Raw genomic sequence first — 19162 nt, forward strand, 5'->3', positions numbered from 1 at the left:
ATGACTTTCATCTCCCGTTGCTCATATCCTGAAGATGAAAGCTTTTGAGATTTTTTTTTTAATATGGGCTCTAAAACATAATTTGTGGCAATAACAAAGGACAAAATTTCATTCAATTATATAATACCTATATTTTCAACTTTATTAACATCATAAAGTAAAAATCAGCCATCAGATAAAAAAAATGTGTGGGTAATTCAAAATAAACCCCTTTTAAATGTCTTCAAATTGTTTTTCTTGCAAAATGTGAATTTTTGTTTTATATCCAACTTTATTCCCTATTAAACAAATCTTCCCTATTAAAGAGTGCTATGGTGGTATCATATGTCTTATTTTAACTTTCTAGGAGATAAAGGACATTTATAGGCATTGTCTTTAGGCATTAAAATAGCCAGACATTTAAGAAACCCTTGACACAACAAATCTTCCTTTTTAAATGCTCAGCCAAGAATTAGATTACTGTTTGAGATCACATGCAAATGTTCTTTAGATGAGATATATATAATTAGGAGCATAGATCCATACACTTGCAATAGTTTCTACATGTAGGGTTAAAGCATTCTTTTGCCAAATTGAAATAAAATTATTTGGTAAAGATTTAAACATGACAGTAAAGTTGAAAGGTATATATAGAAAATTACATTTCTGAATTTCCAATCAAAATGCCTCCTTATCTTAATCCAATGCCCATCAATAGAATATAAATTTGCAAAACTCTATGACTTTTAAAGAGCTTCAAAAATAGGTATCATACACAAAAGACTTTTCATCTTAACATGCATTATAAGCCTCTTTTTATGAAAAAAAAAGGAAATGCTCTAAGAGCAACACTTGAAATTCCTTCCTGCAAAGTCCATTAAATATCTATCTATATATAAAATCATAAGCAACCATTATAACCAGACAACTAGATGGCCAGACAGCTGGCTGGTAACTATGACATATACTGACCACTAGGGGGAAGACGCTCAATGCAGAAGCTGCCAGCCAACCTCCCAAGGTCCTTTTCAACCTGCCCCTTCTCCCCCTTCTTCCCCTCTAATCCTAACCCTACCCGCCCCCCCCCACCCTGCTGGCTGGCCAACCCGATTGGGACTGGGAGAGCTGGCCAGGCTAAGGGACCCCACCTGTGCACAAATTCATGCACCAGCCCTCTAGTATGTGAAATAAAATATGTATATTTTATCAGGAATTATCCAAAATACTTTCTCATAGGTTACTTGTCAGATTCTGAATGAATGACCTATGTCATCTCAAGATAATGATTAATGTTCCCTGTGGTTTGCCATTAGTATTAATATTAAAATTAGCAGGATCATTAATAGCAACTTTGAATAGAAAATACAGGAAGAAATCAAGTTCAAATTATACATTTTATTTTACATCAAGTGTTCAGATTTTCAAACATGCATATTGTCACTTTGTTTTCTTCATTTTTAGCTTTTTAATATACTTAGTTACTTCAATAAAATGTTATTACCAAAAATAATATGTATATAGAGAAAAAGAATGAAAGCAAATGTGGTAAAATATTAGCCACTGGGGAATTTGATTAAGGGGAACATGAGAGTTTTAGGCACTATTCTTGAAATTTGTCTTTCAGTTTGAAGTTATTTCAAAATAAAAAGTGGCAGAAGGTTATTGTTGTTTACACTATAGTAAACATACTCAATTTACCTTGAGTACTAATAGCACTATGAATCCTAGATTTTCAACCATTACAATGTTTCCCTTAGAATGAGGATTTTTGTCAATGGTTAGAATGAGTAGCTTCTCAATGGTTTCTGTCCAGTGTGGGAAATGTTTTTGTAAGTGTGTACACTCATAGGAGCAGCTGGTGAGTGGGAATTTTTTTACTAAAAGATAGACTTCAGGAATAAATGTTTTCATGTGGCTTTTTTCTCCTTACAAATGTTCTGTCAACAGAATGTGTATTTATTCATTAAGTTTCACAACACATTGAGCCAGTGTTGGCATTTTGAAATGTTAGAACCAGAAGAAACCTAAATATATGATTTACATTTCACAGATAACAAGGATTTTTGTTGACTTGCCTGAGATTGAGGTCGCAGGCTGGTTGAACAAAGCCAGAACCAGGATCTAGGTCTTCTGGTGCCTATCTCAAATTCTTCCCATGAGCAAACAAATAGAACAAACAAATAAGTTCAGAAGAGTCAGAGTTCTAAGAAAAGTAATCTCCGAAGCAGAAGAAAAGGGTACTCCTTGTATTTGAAAGAGAGAAAAAGATACAATTTTTCACATGAAAACCCAGGGAGAGTCAGCATAAGAAGGAGCGTGGAGAGAAGAGTACCCGAGCAAGTGGCAGTGGAGGGAGCAGAGACTGCCTAGCAGAAAGGATATAAGGTGGAACAACTGAAAGAGAGTATGTCAAAAACAGAGCAATCCAAAGATGTTTCTTCTGGATTGGAATGGCAAGGCAGATAGAGCACTGTTTCTGTGCCCTATAGGACAGGGACTCTACCTTTTTCATCTTTGTTCTACCTTCTCTAACCCCATCTACTCCTGAATATACACATAGTAGGTGCTCCTCAATATTAGAAGAATTTTAGTATGTGGCACTTTCTACAATGGTCTATAAGGAGACAATGCTACACACCTAAGTGAATTCCAAATACCATATCTTCATATCAATCTCATTCATTCTTTGCCCCATGATTTGAAAGGGATAGAAGTATTTTTTTAAAACAAGTGGAGCCTTGTCACAAAGATCGTACCAAAAGTGAAGAAGACCTTCCCCTCCCAAAGCCAAAGCTAAAGCCAGATCAAACAAGCTATGAAGCGAGGATGGACCTGGAGAGCATTGTTCTGGGGGAAATAAGCCAGCAGAGAAAGACAAGTATCAGATGATCTCACTCAAATAAAACCTAATGAGCAAAATTAACTACCAAGCAAAATAGCTATGAACTCAAAATAGCTACAGAGCAAGCTGACAGCTCTGAAGTGGGAGGGAGTTGCTGGGAGAGGAGAGGAATTGAGCAAAAAAGAGAGAGGAAAAACTCATGGACATGGGCAACAGTTGACATGACATGGATATTATTTCCTTAATAACTCCACTGATGGGCCCTAAATATGTTTTCAATGTACAGGGCAAAGGAGATGGAAAGAGGTGGAAGAAGTTATAGAGGGATTAAATGGTAGAAACCTGACTTGGGGTGGTGAACACACAATACAGTATACAGATGAAATGTTTTGTTTATTTTTTATTTTTTTAATATATTTTATTGATTTTTTACAGAGAAGAAGAGAGAAGGATAGAGAGTTAGAAACACCGATGAGAGAAACATCAATCAGCTGCCTCTTGCACACCCCCTACTGGGGAAGTGCCTGCAACCAGGGTACATGCCCTTGACTGGAATAGAACCTGGGAGCCTTGAGTCCGCAGGCCGATGCTCTATCCACTGAGCCAAACCGGTTTAGGCCCAGATGAAGTGTTTTAGAATTGTGCACTTGAAACTTGTATCATTTTGTTAGTCAATGTCACCCTAATAAATTCAATAAAAAGGAAAACAAATCAGGCTATAAAGAAGCTCTATGACATTGACATGGCCAAGATCAATACCCTGATCAGGCCTGATGGCAAAAAGAAGGCATATGTTCAACTGGCTCCTGATTATAATGCTTTGGATGTTGCCAACAAAATTAGGGTCATCTAAACTAAGTCCAGCTGGCTAACTCTTTTTTTAAAATATATTTTGTTGATTTCAGAGAGGAAGGAAGAGGGAGGAAGGGAGGGAGGGAGGGAGGGAGGGAGGGAGGGAGGGAGGGAGGGAGGGAGAGAGAGAGAGAGAGAGAGAGAGAGAGAGAGAGAGAGAGAGAGAGAGAGAGAGAGAAATATCAATGATGAGAGAGAATCATTAATAGGCAGCTTCCTGCACACCCCACACTGGGGAACTAGCTTGCAACCCGGGCATGTGCCCTTGACGGTAATTGAACCAGAAACCCTTCAGTCAGCAGGCTACCCACTGAACAAAAGCAGCTAGGGCTGGCTAATTCAAAATATAAAAAATTTTCACTATGGAAAAAAAAAAAGTGGACTAAAATTTTAAAATAAGAGACATGCACATGGTTGGGGGGTAGGGGGGAAATAAACCGTGACCAGTTTAGGAAACGGGTCGCTGAATTCGTTTAGGAGATGAGAGGTCTCTCTGAGGACCTGAGAATTGAGCCTTTATTGTGTTACTAATCTGTGCTGAGTAACCTACTCTTATTTTTTCTCCTGCCATGGAAGCTTATAGCCCCTCTTAGCCTGTGGTGACCACCCTTCCACGCTGCTGTGTGAGTCTGAGGACTTACTTTAGTAACCTCAGCTCTCTCATGGGATGACATATTGACCCTCAATGTTTAAGCTTGCTGTCTAAGCACTGTAGGTATACTGGTGCATTTTCTATCGGCTTTCTTGCCAATGTGTCCTTTCGCAACCCACATTCAAAATTCAGTGAAAAACAAAGGAGAATTTCACTCAGGATGAAATTTCTTGCCATCCAAGTCTTATGATTTCCCTTGCCTCCTTGATATATACTTTAAAAAGTAATTCATCTAACCTTTTTCAAAAGAGAATTCTGGCTGTCTGAACAGCTCAGTTTTTCCTGAGTAATTCCACTGATGTGCTGAAAATGTATTTTTAATGTACATGGCAAAGCAGAGGACTTTCTGAAGTGGTAGGTGAGTGCCAATTCTCGGCATATGCTCAAAAACAACTAAACTAAGCATTTTGAGTTTATAACTGCTCTAACAATATATAATATATGTTTTAGTCATGATCATTTTACTAGAAGTACTTTATGAATCCTGAGTAACAGCATTTTTCCTCCATTGATCTGCCTGGAGTTTGTAACACTAACAAGTATCTTAACAGGGAGCCTATTGTTTTCCAAGCTCCTCATCTCTGCTCTGTATGACTCACCATGGAAGCATTCAGTGGATTTTGACACAGGCAAATAGAAATGACAAATGCATTGGTTTAGACCTTAATCTCATGTGCTTTCTATATAAAACATACAAAATTGCCTTTGAACTTTTCAGTTGTAATTTAAGCTATAACATGCTGTCAGCATAATGTGTCTAATAGTAAAGTAAGTCTGCATACTTCACCAAGGTTACCTTCAAATGAAAAAGCAGGTTGCTGATTTAGTTTAGAACCGTGGTCGGCAAACTGCGGCTCATGAGCCACACGTGGCTCTTTAGCCCCTTGAGTGTGGCTCTTCCACAAAATACATGGCCTGAGCTAGTCTATTTTGAAAAAGTTAGAAGTTTAAAAAAAATTGGCTCTCAAAAGAAATTTCAATCATTGTACTGTTGATATTTGGCTCTGTTGACTAATTAATTTGCCGACCACTGGTTTAGGAGATGAGAAAAGGCTGTGAAACATAAAGACATTGTTTCCATTTTTGTTGTTGTTGTTGTTGTTTTGTACTGGATAAATGAAATGTCTTTCAGGTTTCTACCTCTTAGATCAGGGGCTCTGCCTCATTTTCTGTTTTAGATTTTATTTTAAAATATACTTTTTTTTTCTGGTGACACCTTTGAGATTTTAATTCCATGAGGCTCCAAAAGTAGTGATTAAAACTTTTGCTTCTCAAATGACCCACCTACTGTTGACTAAATTCCTCTATGAAGTTGCCAGAAATAACTTCTCTTTCTTTGAACTCCTATAGTACGTGTATCATTTATCTGTCACATCTTACCTTGCATTTTGAAGATATATATTTACTAGACTTATCCGTCAAGTTATATTTTAAAACCACTGAAGACAAGAGTTTGTTTTTAAACATCTATTTATCACCCAACACAGTTCCTTATTATAAGGTGCTTAATGAATTAAAAATATAAAATAAATAAAATTAAAGTTAAATATATAAAGGAAAAATAGCCTGTAATTTTAACTTGTGGGTGGAACAGGGCATTCTTCCTGAATCTGTAGTTATCTGATATACTTGCCAGTTGCTTCTCACCTGAGAGCTGGTGAGTATCCTGCACATAAGCATTGCTACAAGTCATTGTTCAGATGTCATGTGTGTCCTCTCTTTTCTAGACTGTGAAGTAGAGACACAATGTGAAGGCAAAGGCAAGGTCATAGAAACACATTGGTCTGCTTGGAGTTTGTAATACTAACAAGTATCTTAAAGGGAAGCTTATTTTTTTTCCAAGCTCCTCATCTCTGCTCTGTATGACCCACCATGGAAGCATTCAGTGGATTTTGACAAATAAAGATGATATGGAGCACAATATGTAGCACAATTCTTCATGTCCCTTTTGGAAAGTAGATCATCATCACTATGTTGTTCTGGAACCATGGTCATGGTCGTACAGTAATTGTTCCTTGTTCTTTATCTTATGAATCTTATATACTCAACAGCAAATTATTATTAATGTGCTGGATATTTTGACTTTCATTAGATGAAGATTGTGAACTCCACTGAGTACATGAGAAAGTGGAAGCTTACAGAGGATGAAAACTCCAAAGAGTTACATGCTAGTTAAGTGGCAGACCCCAGACATGAACCTATTGGTGTTTGGCTCTGAATCCATTGGTTGTTTCTGTGACCCACAGCTGTCCACTTTGCTAACAATAACTGAAACATCTATATATATAAAAGCCTAAGTGACCATCACAACTGAACGGATGGGCGAACAGGCTGCATGGGGTGACTAGGCAGACAGGGGCATTAGTGAGGGGCGATCAAAGACTGAGCAGCAGGCTGCGTGGGGAGACCAGGCCAGTCGGGGGGGGAGCAGGAGGGGATAGTTGGGGTGACCAGACCTGCAGGGAGGACAGTTGGGGGCGACCAGGCCTGCAGGGAGGGCAGTTAGGGGCAACCAGGCCAGCAGGAGGGGGGGCAGTTGGGGTGACTAGGCCAGCAGAGGAAGCAGTTAGGGGCAATCAAGCAGGCATGCAGGTGAGAAGTTAGGAGCCAGTGGTTCCTGATTATGAGAGAGATTGGGCCTAAACTGGCAGTCAGACATCTCCTGAGGGGTCCCAGATTGGAGAGGGTGCAGGCTGGGCTGATAGGACACCCCCCACCCCGTGCAAAAATTTCATGCACCAGGATGCTAGTTATTGTATAAATATTTGTGAGACATTCACATCTGGAACTAAATGAAAGGCTTACATTGAGGGAAGTATAATCCTAAAATAGACCTAATTAATATTCTATAAACTATTGAACATAATTTTATTACCGCCTGTTAATAACATATTCCCTTGCATTTTGAAATCTTAAATTGTCTGTAATTCTGGTCTAGAGACTAGAAACTTTTCATTAACTACCCTGAATAAAAATCAGTGCTGACTTTAATGACTTAGTGTTTCTGGGGAGAGAAAAATACAGTGACACCCTCAGTTTAAGGGCAAGGTCAGAGGGAGTGATTTATTATAATATGTGTAAAGTAGAATGTTAGGTCATCACTGTAAAGCTACATATTATTCATAAATTTTAAAGTGTATTTTTCTATATGTATCATGTCCTATTACAGAATGAATATGTAAATGAGGATGTTGATGCCAGAGTTATTGAATATGAAGATAACCGGCCCATCCTAGATATGTTTCTGCAAAAGCCAATGGGTTTACTATCCCTACTTGATGAAGAAAGTCGATTTCCCAAGGCCACTGACCAGACTCTTATAGGTGAGTATGTCTACCTAATGGGGAGGAAATAAATTCATCTGTGATTTCTAGTCAGTTATATACTAGATGCAGCTAGCCTCAAATACCTTAATAGTCTCTAAGTTACAGTACATTAAGTGTTTATAATAATACCAAGTCATCAAAAATATTAAACACTTTTCTGTTTCATAATGCAGAGATAATTTAAAAGATTATCATCTAAAAATGTTAACATAAATGTTCTACTTCTTAAATTAAAAATAAAAAAACATCATCAGCTTTTTCAGCTATCTGAAAAAAATAATTTTTAATGTGGAACACTATATTCCCTGATGATAGGAGATAACTATTATGTATGCTCAATACTTGCAAAAAATTCATATATTTTCTCACTTACTTTTGGTGATATAATGGTCTGTTTCTGACCATTAAAGTCAGTGGTGCTAATTCTTTCCTACCCATTGGTTTATTCTGTTCTGTATTTGCACAATACTAATGGAAAAGAAAATAATACCCAAATTGTGGGAAAATGATTGCATAGCAGTCACTCTATTTTGATGCTAAAATGTTCTATCTAGATTCTAGAACATGGAGTAAAAAGTTCTCTTAGGTTGGTAAAATTGTTATAGAAAAGTAACTGTCTTTATGGTCCCATTGTGTTTCCCGCACAAACAATAATAGCATATAGCATCTAATAGACAGGAAAAGCAAACACCCAATTTCTAGGTGCCTGGCTTTGCTTAAACTGTGTTTCACAAACCCCTTTGTTCAGTCAGACTCCAGTAGTTCCTTTCCTCTGTACCAGCGGTTCTCACAAGTGCTCCCCAGGCAAGGAACATTAGCATCACCTGGGAGCGTGCTAGAATTGTGACTTCTTGGATCCCATTCCAGATATACTGAGTCAGGAACTCTGGGGGTAAGGCCTAGCATTCTGAATTTTTAATGGGCCCTCTAGGGGACTTTGTTGCTTACTAAGGTTTCAGAACTACTGCTGTAAATCATAACGGAATGGTAAAATTCATTATCTTGAATTTTGCCATACCTTTTATAAGTATATTCCAAATCTGCACATATTAGCTCTGTAAAATTTTCTTTTTTACTGCACACTGTCCATTTTATGGAGAAAGGGGTGATTCTGTCAATATGCATTTTTTTAAATATATATTTTTTTATTGATTTTGTACAGAGAGGAAGGGAGAGAGATAGAGAGTTAGAAACATCAATGAGAGAGAGTCATCGATCAGCTGCCTCCTGCACACCCCCTACTGGGGATATGCCTGCAATCAAGGTACATGCCCTTGACCGGAATAGAACCCAGGACTTTTCAGTCCCCAGGCCAACGCTCTATCCATTGAGCCAAACCGGTTTCGGCAATATATGCATTTTTTGAGGATCTCCTACATACTTGATATCAGTGTTCCATTTTTTCTATAGAAAAATTTGAAGATAATCTGAAGTCACAGTACTTCTGGAGGCCCAAAAGAATGGAACTTAGTTTTGGAATTCACCATTTTGCAGGGAAGGTAAGAAATTTAAGGAATTATGACTTAATTTCTCTTTAGTCTTTTGTTGAATAATAAGGATAGACATGAAAATTATGGCCTGAAATATTTACAGATGGTTGTGATGAGATAGCCATCTGTGTCTGCCCCTATCTGGCCCTTACTCTGCTCTGCAACTTCCTAGTTTGTCCTGTTCTTTACCAACCACTCTTGCTTCAGCCACTTCCACTTCTAGCATCTATCCTGAAAAGATTTTTTAAAAAATTAAATTAAATTAAAAATCCTGCAATAGCACAAGGTAATAGTTTTTCTAGAGGAATTTTTAAAAAAGATACTAAGGGTAAACAAGAAAGAAAAGAAAGAGACAAGTCTTCAACGGTCCATCTTTCTGATTCTGATATCTGGTTTTGGGTGAGATTGGCTAGCAATGTGTACCTACTTTTTTTTCTTTTTCTTTTAATGAGAGCTGGAACCTTTATTATAAACTGACTTTTTTCAAACATTAGTGCTTCTCCACTGCTGACTTTGTCTCTTCTCCCTCCCATCAGGAGAAAGTGTCAGGCTAGTATGGTCAGATAACTGAGCTAACCTAGATAGATGGAATTGGTTAATGGACTGGTACACAGGTAGAGGAAGAAACGTTTATGCATCGACAGATATACGCTCCCACACCAAAGCAAACCTTGGTACCTAGTGGACATTTTCCTTCCCTTCTGCAGAGAATAACAGGCCATTCCCTCACAATGATGTTATAAATATTGGAGGACTAGGAAGGTATTAAAATCAAGAACGAATGCAATGGATTAAAAATACATAAACAAAATAAAATAATTCATAATCCTGAGCACTCTAGTTTACTAGAACTATATTCCACAAACTTCAATACTCCACAGACTTGTCACTGAAAAAAAATCTGCCTTAAATATTATAATTATAGCCCCTCATGATTTTTAGCATCTGATTTTTCAAATAAGCCTCTTTTAAAACAACCATTAAGAATTGCCTATGATCATTTTATACAGGTTTTAATAACTGTATCAGTCTTCTTGGATTGCCATACCAAAAATATCACAGGCAGAGTGGCTTAAAATAACAAAAATTTATTTTTTCACAGTTATAGAGGCAACAAGGCCAAGATCAAGGTGCCAGCAGGGTTGGTGTCTGTTGAGGCCTCTCTTCTTGGCTTGCAGACAACTGCCTTTTTGCTGTGTGTGTGTGTGTGTGTGTGTGTGTGTGTGTGTGTGTGTGTATGTGTATGTGTGTGTGTATATATATATATATATATATATATATATATTTTTTTTTTTTTTTTTCTCTGTGTGCAGGTTGGGGTCCAGACACAGAGATCTCTGGTGTATCTTCCTCATTTTAGGACATCAGTCTGATGAGATTAGGACCACAACCTATGACCTCACTTAACCTTAGTTACCTGATTAACTACCCTGTCTCCAAATATAGTCACATTTGAGGATGAGGATTCAACATAATAATTTTAGAGGAACAGAATTCAGTTCATAACAACAACCATATTGGACCAGCCTACAGAGATCTTTGGGTTACCTTGATTTTTCAAAAGCCTAAAAATTATTCACCCCCACAGTGAACTTAGACCATTCTTACTACTGAGACAAAAATCTGTAATGGCTAATTCACTGCAGTGAATCAATTATAATAGAAATGAGAATGCCCAGGTGGTCCCAGTGTGCTTCCTCCTGCCACACCCAACCCTCTGGAAATACACCAAATTTCCAACATAAAACACGAGGGGAACCAAACTTCTTTTATCATTTCAGCACCCAAAAAATCAGTGAGACAAATATTTATCTGACAAGATTTATTGTAAACCTGAAGAGGTTTGCTTTTCAAACCAAGTAGTAAGGGACTACCTTTATAAATCTTTGTATACTTGTCACTCTGCACAGAGTAAGCTCTCCATAAATATCTATTGATGATGATGATGATGATGATGATGATGATGGCAGTGACACTGATTGTGATGATGATGATTATATACTTTATCAACAGGTCCTCTACAATGCAAGTGGGTTCTTAGCTAAAAATAGAGACACTCTTCCAACTGATATTGTGCTACTCTTGAGGTCATCAGAAAACAATGTAATTCGAGAACTAGTTAACCACGCTCTGACAAAAACAGGTAAGATAAGACAATTACCTTTAAATGAAAAAGTTTTTCAGGTCTGATCAAATAATTTCTGATTGTAATTTTCATGAGTATGATCCTCAGTTTTTCACATTGGTTTGTGTTTGGCTCACTAAATATGCAATTATTAATATCCCCTGCCTAGATCATCTGAAGAAAATAATAAAACATAAAGAAGGCAGGTTTTCATTAAAGAAAGTGAAGCACCTCCCAGAAAGTATGGTGGTGTCCTACTGCCTCATTAGAAGAATATGCTCACCTCCAGAGAGTTCAGAATTGCCTGCTACTTTTGAGCAGGTAGCATCTGGATGGTTCTTTTAGGTCTACAGGTTTAGTGAATTCTGACTTACTGACTAAAGACTCACACGACTTTGTTCCATTCAACCATATACATTCTTAAATCTGCTTTTAAGTAGAAAAAAAATATATAGTTTGGGTTGTTTTTCTTTACTGGAGTTTGAAATTTTCCTCTGCATTTTTTATAGTTTTACTAAAGGCTGGATGCATGAAAATTCATGCACTGGAGGAGGGCCCTCAGAGTCCAGGAGCCCTCTCACAGTCCAGGAGCTCTCAGGAGCAGGAGGTGACCCAGCAATCAGGGCAAGGCTACACCTCATCACACCTCTGCTGCTGCCACTGCCAGCAGCACAAGCATTAGCCAGCCCTGGTTACCTGAGCCTCAGGTGGACCTGGGTGGCTGAGGAGCTGAGGAGACTGAGGGACTCCAGAGATAGGCGGAGCTGAGAAGACTGGGCTTTGCCATCTTGTGGCCCTGGGCACCACCATCTTTGAGGGCAGGGCAGTCAATTAGCATGTTTCCTCCTTATTGGCTGTAGGTGCCACCATTTCTTAGGGCAGGGCAGTCAATTATTATATTCCCTTCTTATTGGTTGTGGGGGCCTCCATCTTTGCAACGGCATGAGAGTCAATTAGCATATTACCTCTTTATTAGATAGGATTTATGTATTACTGATATATACATATGCACATATTTAGATAGTAAATTTTATGAGTTTTTAACATACACAAATCCCTGTAAAATCATCACCACAATCAGTAATAAACCTATTGGTCACCCACAAATGATATTTTCTCCTGACACTTTGTAATCCTCCCCCAACACTTCCCTGCCCCTAACCAAATGTTCTTGACAATCTTGAGTTTTCTAATCAGGAGACAAAATATAGCTCGTCATTTATTTAAGTCCTCTTTAATTTCATGCAACAATATTATGTAGTTTTCAGCATGCACGTCTTATACATCTATTGTCAAATTATCTGCTAGTCTATCACATTTTAAGCTATTATAAGTGATAATTTTTAATTCAAGTTCTGTGTGTTGCTAATATATAGGAACCCAATTAATCTTTGTGTAGTAGTTTTTGCCCTGCAATGTTGCTTAATTTATTTGAATAGGTGAGTATTATTTATTATACATAAAATTTGCTATAATAACATAGATAAAATGGGGAAATATTATTTTAGGCTTTGAATCAAGAGCTTATGTAACTCATTTCCCCAAAGAATAGTTTCAACCTAAAGAGTTAAATTACAAGAATAATAATCCTACATAATAAAAGCCTAATAATAATCCTATATAATAAAAGCCTAATATCATCCAGTCAGCCATTCAACCAACCAAAGTGTAATATGCTAATGATATGCTAACTGCCCTCCCCTGCAGGCCTGGTTGCCCTAATTGCCCTCTCCTTCTGGCCTGGTCACCCCTAACTGCCCTCTCTTGCCAGCCTGGTAACCCCTAACTGCCCTCCTCTGCCAGACTGGTCACCCCCAACTGCACTCCCCTGCAAGCCTGGTTGTCCCTAACTGCCCTCCTCTATCAGCCTGGTCACCCTTAACTATTCTCCCCTGCAGGCCTGGTCATCCCTAACTACCCTCCCTTCCAGGCCTGATCTTTCCCAACTGCCCTCCCCTGCTGGCCTGATAGCCCACAACTGTCCTCCCCTGCTGGCCATCTTGTGGTGACCATCTTGTGTACACATGGGCGTGGCCATCTTTGACCACATGGGGTGGCCATCTTGTATGTTATAGTGATGGTTAATTTGCATTTTACCTCTTTATTATATAGGATGGTTTTTTTTCTAGATAGCCTGTAGTTGAGCCTTGCTTTTTAAATTCCAATCTGACAATCTCTGCCTTTCAATTGTAGTGATCATACTATTTACATTTAATGTGATTAATTATATGTTTGGGATGACTCTACCATCATATTATTTGTTTTCTATTTGTTCCATCTATTATTTTTCCCAGTATTTACCTAGGTTCCCCTCTCTGCATTTCAGCCTAAAATCTCTGCATACAGAGAAAATTGGGAGAAGTATAAAGACTAATTTCATTTATTTCCCCTCTCTCATGGATCACTGTCCTGTACTGCTTTATTAACAATGTATAGCAAGGGTTTCTCCTAGACAAATACTGTATGATTTCATTTATATGAGTTAGTCAAACTCATAGCGACAGAAAGCAGAATTATGGTTGTTCATAGTTGAGGGATATGAGAATGTGAAGTTAGTATTTAATAAGTATAGCATTTCCATTTTAAGGCATGAAAAGTGCTATGGAGATGGATGGCAGTGTTGGCTGCACAACATTATAAATGTATTTAATACCACTACACTATATACTTTAAAATGCTAAATCTTATGATATGTGTATTTTACCACAATAAAAAGAGAGAAAGGAAAAAAAAAACTGTTCCATATATTTTGTATGTTTTTAGTTGTTTCATTTAATCCAGTCTGTCCCTTTATCTTGCCTTAAGCAAGTCTTCAGTTTTGATCTTAATAATTGTTATCTATTTCTGTATCCACCTATAACCTCTAGTCATCTAACTTCATGCTTTTCATTCTTATAAAACATGCAATCAGGTTCTCAATATTCTGTTATGCCTTCTGACTATCAGTAGAACAGTTCTCTAGTTTAAGAGAACTTCATAGTCAAAAAAGTGTTTCAGGAACTCAGAACCTCAAAACTGTCTAAAGCATATGGGCTTTAAATTCACTTAGTTGTGCAAACATGTAATAATAACAGTGACAGCAATAATAGATAAATTTGTTTTAAAATTGCACTATGCTAGGCACTGTGCCAAGTTCTTTCATTTATCTTAATAACCACACTCTGAGGAGAAACAACTTTTGCAAATGAGACATTGAGGCTTATAAGTATTGAGCAGCTTTTTCAGTGTTACCCCAGAAAAGTAGGCTTGAAAAGTCAAGTTCTTCAATTCTTTATTTATGCTATCTCCAAGATTCTAAACTAATCATAGCCCTTTGCATGTATGACTTCAAATATGAAAGATCTCAGCCCTGCCCATCCAGCGTGGTTCAATGGTTGGGCATTGACCTATGAACCAGAAGGTCACTGTTCTATTCCTGGGTTGCATGCTCTATCCCCAGTGTGGGGTAAGCAGGAGGCAGCTAATCAGTGATTCTCTCTCATCTATCTCTCTCTTCCTCTTCCTTCCTTATTGAAATCAATATATAATATATATATATATATAAAATATATATTGATTTCAATATATATATAATATATATTTGTATCAATATATATTATATATATTGAAATTGTTATTTTATATATTGTATAAAATATATATATTTTATATATACAATATATATTATATATATTTTTATTTTATTTTTTTAAAGAGAATAGCCTTCATTAGGGTAAATGCAGCATAAAATCTTGCAGCTCACATCTTCAGTTTGGTTTATCATAAGTTTGTCATCAGATAAACTATAAAAGCAAACTGGATATAGTTTCTAAATTTAAGATTTATGCTAATTTTAGTACTTATCAATATGCATAGATGAATTTTTAAGAGGCTTTCATTTATATTTTGTTAAATGATTTGATGTCTTGCATACAACTTTTGTTTAAGTGAAATTATTAATCCTTTACTAAATTTCTTCTAGTTTTTTAGTTTCAGATAAGCTTACAATTTTTAATTTTCATTTAGGTAATGAAAGTAATAGTATCTATTAAGTAATGGGTCTATCCTAATTAATGTGCTACTAGCACTTTGTATATTCGTCACACTTCTAAGAAATCTCCAAGTCTGGTAATCTATTTCTAAAACTCTCTGGTAATGCTAATGATGATACTGATTGAAACTCCTGACGTGCTTGTCTGGAGGTCATCTGTTGCTGTCTCTGTCTACCTTGCTGTGTTCAGTCAGTTTCCCATTTGAAAGTGACAGTGCCGTGTGCAGTGTCAGCAGAGCATGAGAGTCATTGCACTCTTCTCAGCACTTTTCCCGAAATAAAGAGGGAAGGGGGTGGGGGAGCGTGAACAGAGCAGAGGCACTGCCAGCCACATCCCAGGCAGAGTTCCTCTCAGAGCCACCTTTCAACCACAAAGAATGTGAAGGATTTGCCAGAAATATATAGCCTCTGCTTTACACCTAAGAGAAGGAGAATGACAAGAAATGATCTTTCTAAAGTCATACTCAATTCTGGAGATGTTTTGAACATTACTATTAAGATGATAAACTCTTGGATTGTGGTGGTTGAGTTATTGTGATTGGTAGGAGGTGGGAAAGGAGTGAACTAACATTTTCAAGCATCTACCATGTGACAGACATACTATCACATTTCATCAAAATTCTGTGAGGGAGGCATCTTTAACCCCATGTTATGGATCCAAAAGACAACTCAGAGACTTACTGGTTAGAGAATAACCTACAGGTAACACAGTTTTAGTACCACCGCTGGTATCAAACCTAGGTCTTTCTGGTTTCGTAGGTCATTATTATTTTTTTTTTACTACATCCTATTTTTTCTACAACCTTGTGTTGTGAACCTTTACATAGGCCTCAAACTAGGCACACATTTTTTAATGTTAAGTTGAAATTGTCCAGTGCTATAAGCCACACTTGATTCGCCTACACTACTTTGCATGAATTAATAATCTACGTGATTTAAAAAAATATTTTTTCAGAGAGGAAAGGAGAAGGAGAGATAGAAACATCAATGATGAGAGAGAATCATTGATTGGCTGCCTCCTGCACACCCCTACTGGGAATCAAGCCCACAACTCAGGCATGTGCCCTTGGCCAGAATTAAACCTGGGAACCTTCAGTCCACAGGCTGATGCTCTATCCACTGAGCCAAGCCGACTAGGGTGATCTGCATGACTTTTAAGGCCCATTGTAAAACTTACTTTGTGGTAAAGAAAATCTCAGATGCCATTTAATACACACACACACACACACACACACACACACACACACACATATTGCCTCCTTTATCATAACCACCTCATATTTTATAGCAATTAAAAGGCAATCCAGCCTGGCCACAATGGCTGGATGGTTGAATGTCCATCTGTGAACCAGGAGGTCACGATTCAATTCCTAATCAGGGCACATAGCCCCAGTGACGGACTCGATATCCAGTGTGGTGCATTCAGGAGGCAGCCGATTAATTATTCTCTCTCATCATTGATATTTCTATTTCTCTCTCCCTCTTACTTCCTCTCTGAATCAATAAAAAATATGTTTAAAATAAAAAAGCAATCCAACAGTTACCTCTATCTTTCTATTCTCCAAGCTGAGTTTATTTATTTCTGAATTAAAATTTTGGCATAAAATTTTACATAATATTACTTTATCTCTAAGTTTGTCAATAAATATTGTAGTTAACCAAACTTGCAAGTCTGAATATTGTGGGATCAACAATGCTTATTTTAACATTCAAGTAAATAAGGGAAATTTTCTAGCCATTTGAGGATTCTAAAAGATATATTCATTTTACCTAAATTTACACAGGTAATCTGCCACATTCAAAAAGTAAAAATATAATAAACTATCAAATGAGAACTTCAGAAAAATCAATCAACTTGACAAAGGTAAGAAAATGTATTTTCATGGCAGTGAATCTAAGAATCTAACCTTTATAAAAGCAACATGTGTGTGTTCCTAAAAGTACGTTTTTTTTTCTTCCTTTTATTCCTTTGATCTTCTCTTCTGCTTAAACAGATATTTATGTTATGTTCATATTTCAACTATTCACTAAAATAATCATGCATTTCTCATATGTTCTTAACTTTTCATTTATAGCTAGTTTTAATGTTACACTAAGGCCAATTAAAAGTTTATTAGTGAAAGTCAGAGATATTCACATTCTATGCATGACCAATGCAAATTTCAATGAGACTTTAAACAGTTACCTTACCAGTAAACAGTTACCTTAAAGTAAAATGATCAATGACATTTTGTTGTTTTAGGTATTTGAATTCATAGACTATGATAACCTGAAGTAAAATTCCCCATGCTCCTTGTAGATCCAAAAGCACAGTCAGTACTAATGTATCACTGTCTACCTTGGTCTTAGGTTGAAACTGGAGAAACCACACGCCATGCAAGAGAGACGACCAACATGAGAACACAAACAGTTGCATCATATTTTAGAGTAAGATATTAAATTATGATGTGTTGTGATGAGGGGTGTCCTTTATTTTAAATGACGGACATATCAAATATTTTAAGTATTCTTTTTTAGATCTAAGCTATGGTAGAGAATACTGTGAAAAAATCTGTAAACTTAATGTATACAAGTTCCATCTTAATGGAGGTTTATATTTGGGTTAAAATTTGTCCATAGAACCAAGTGAATTTCTACCAGTATACCAGAAGAACTTAAAAAGGCTTTTAATTTGATGCTGTGATAACTATCAATGCTCCTTCCTTCTCCTGAATAGACAGATGGGACAAGGTTGAACATCCCCTCCTATTCCATATCTTGCTGCACACAGAATAGCTGAAAACCTCAACAACAACAAAATGGAACTGGTGTAGGAGTGAGGCAAGGAAAAGGGACATGAGGGAAATAGAGGGACGTGCCATGAGAGTGACTCACTGTGTCCTCAGCTTAGGTTCAAGGTGACCTTTCCTTTTTGGACAGTAGGGGAGACAGGGAAAAGAAGCACTGGAGAAAAAAAAAAAAAGCAGCATTGGAGAGCACTAGATAACCCTGCTCTCATTATCGGTTCTAGTTCTTGTTTATCTCTTCTAATAAAATCATATTAACCAGCTAGTGAAAAGGAATAAAATACCACATAACATTTTTAATAGTATAATTTAATGTGGAGGAGGACATTGGGTTAAATTTACTGTAAGTGCTCAATAAATAAACCCAGCTCCCTAGCAGATTCATAAAATACTTCTTTAAAATACCTAGGTAGTTTTATTAAATATGTTTCCAGTGCTCAACTTAAAGTAGACTGTGTGTGCTTAATCGTCTTTGAGTAGCATCCCCTACATTTAAATGCTTACTATCTCACATCTGCTGCTGATACATGCAGCTTACATCAAGACAGCAGCACAGCTAACTCATCAAGAATATGTACAGCCAGATTCTTTTCTTTCTTTTTAAGCAGCCTATCCAAACCATTACCCCACCACTATTGTTATCAAATGCTATGTGTATACCTACACAATTAGATCATAAAACCATGTTATTCTTCAGGCTGAAGTGAAAAAGTGATAGAAGATAATTTCATGTAGTCTGCGATGTGTTTTTGAAGTTATTTTTCATTCTGCAGAGAAGAATGAATCTAGAGTGACATTCTGCCTTTTTCCCTAAAGAAAACTGATGCCTAAATGGCGGTGAGCTCTTGCTCAGCTTGCCGACAAGACACATGTATCACCTTAGTATCTCTGCTCCCTGGCAGATGTTTGCATGACTAAAGGAAGATGACTCACTGATAAATGTAATGAAAAAGGGCTCCAACATAACACACTCCGCTGTTTGAAGATCACATCTGAGTCTCAGTGCCCAGGAGGAAGCCATGTGAATCCAGTGCTGTGTCAGTTCTCCAGTTTCAGCATTTGGTTTGCACTGGCTTTGCA

At 37.1% G+C, this 19162-nt stretch overlaps 1 protein-coding gene across 1 annotated transcript in view; it reads left to right on the plus strand.

The window, feature by feature from the left end:
• Positions 1-19162, plus strand: part of MYO3A (myosin IIIA) — a 184033-nt gene that overhangs the window by 114593 nt on the left and 50278 nt on the right. The window contains exons 20-24 of the mRNA XM_036460222.2: positions 7495-7648; positions 9062-9150; positions 11155-11284; positions 17081-17160; positions 17646-17723. Coding sequence (XP_036316115.1) covers positions 7495-7648; positions 9062-9150; positions 11155-11284; positions 17081-17160; positions 17646-17723 — 531 coding nt within the window. The remainder of the gene's footprint in view (positions 1-7494; positions 7649-9061; positions 9151-11154; positions 11285-17080; positions 17161-17645; positions 17724-19162) is intronic.

Source organism: Pipistrellus kuhlii, unplaced genomic scaffold (assembly GCF_014108245.1).
Source record: "Pipistrellus kuhlii isolate mPipKuh1 unplaced genomic scaffold, mPipKuh1.p scaffold_m20_p_1, whole genome shotgun sequence".
Taxonomy (NCBI): Eukaryota; Metazoa; Chordata; class Mammalia; order Chiroptera; family Vespertilionidae; genus Pipistrellus; species Pipistrellus kuhlii.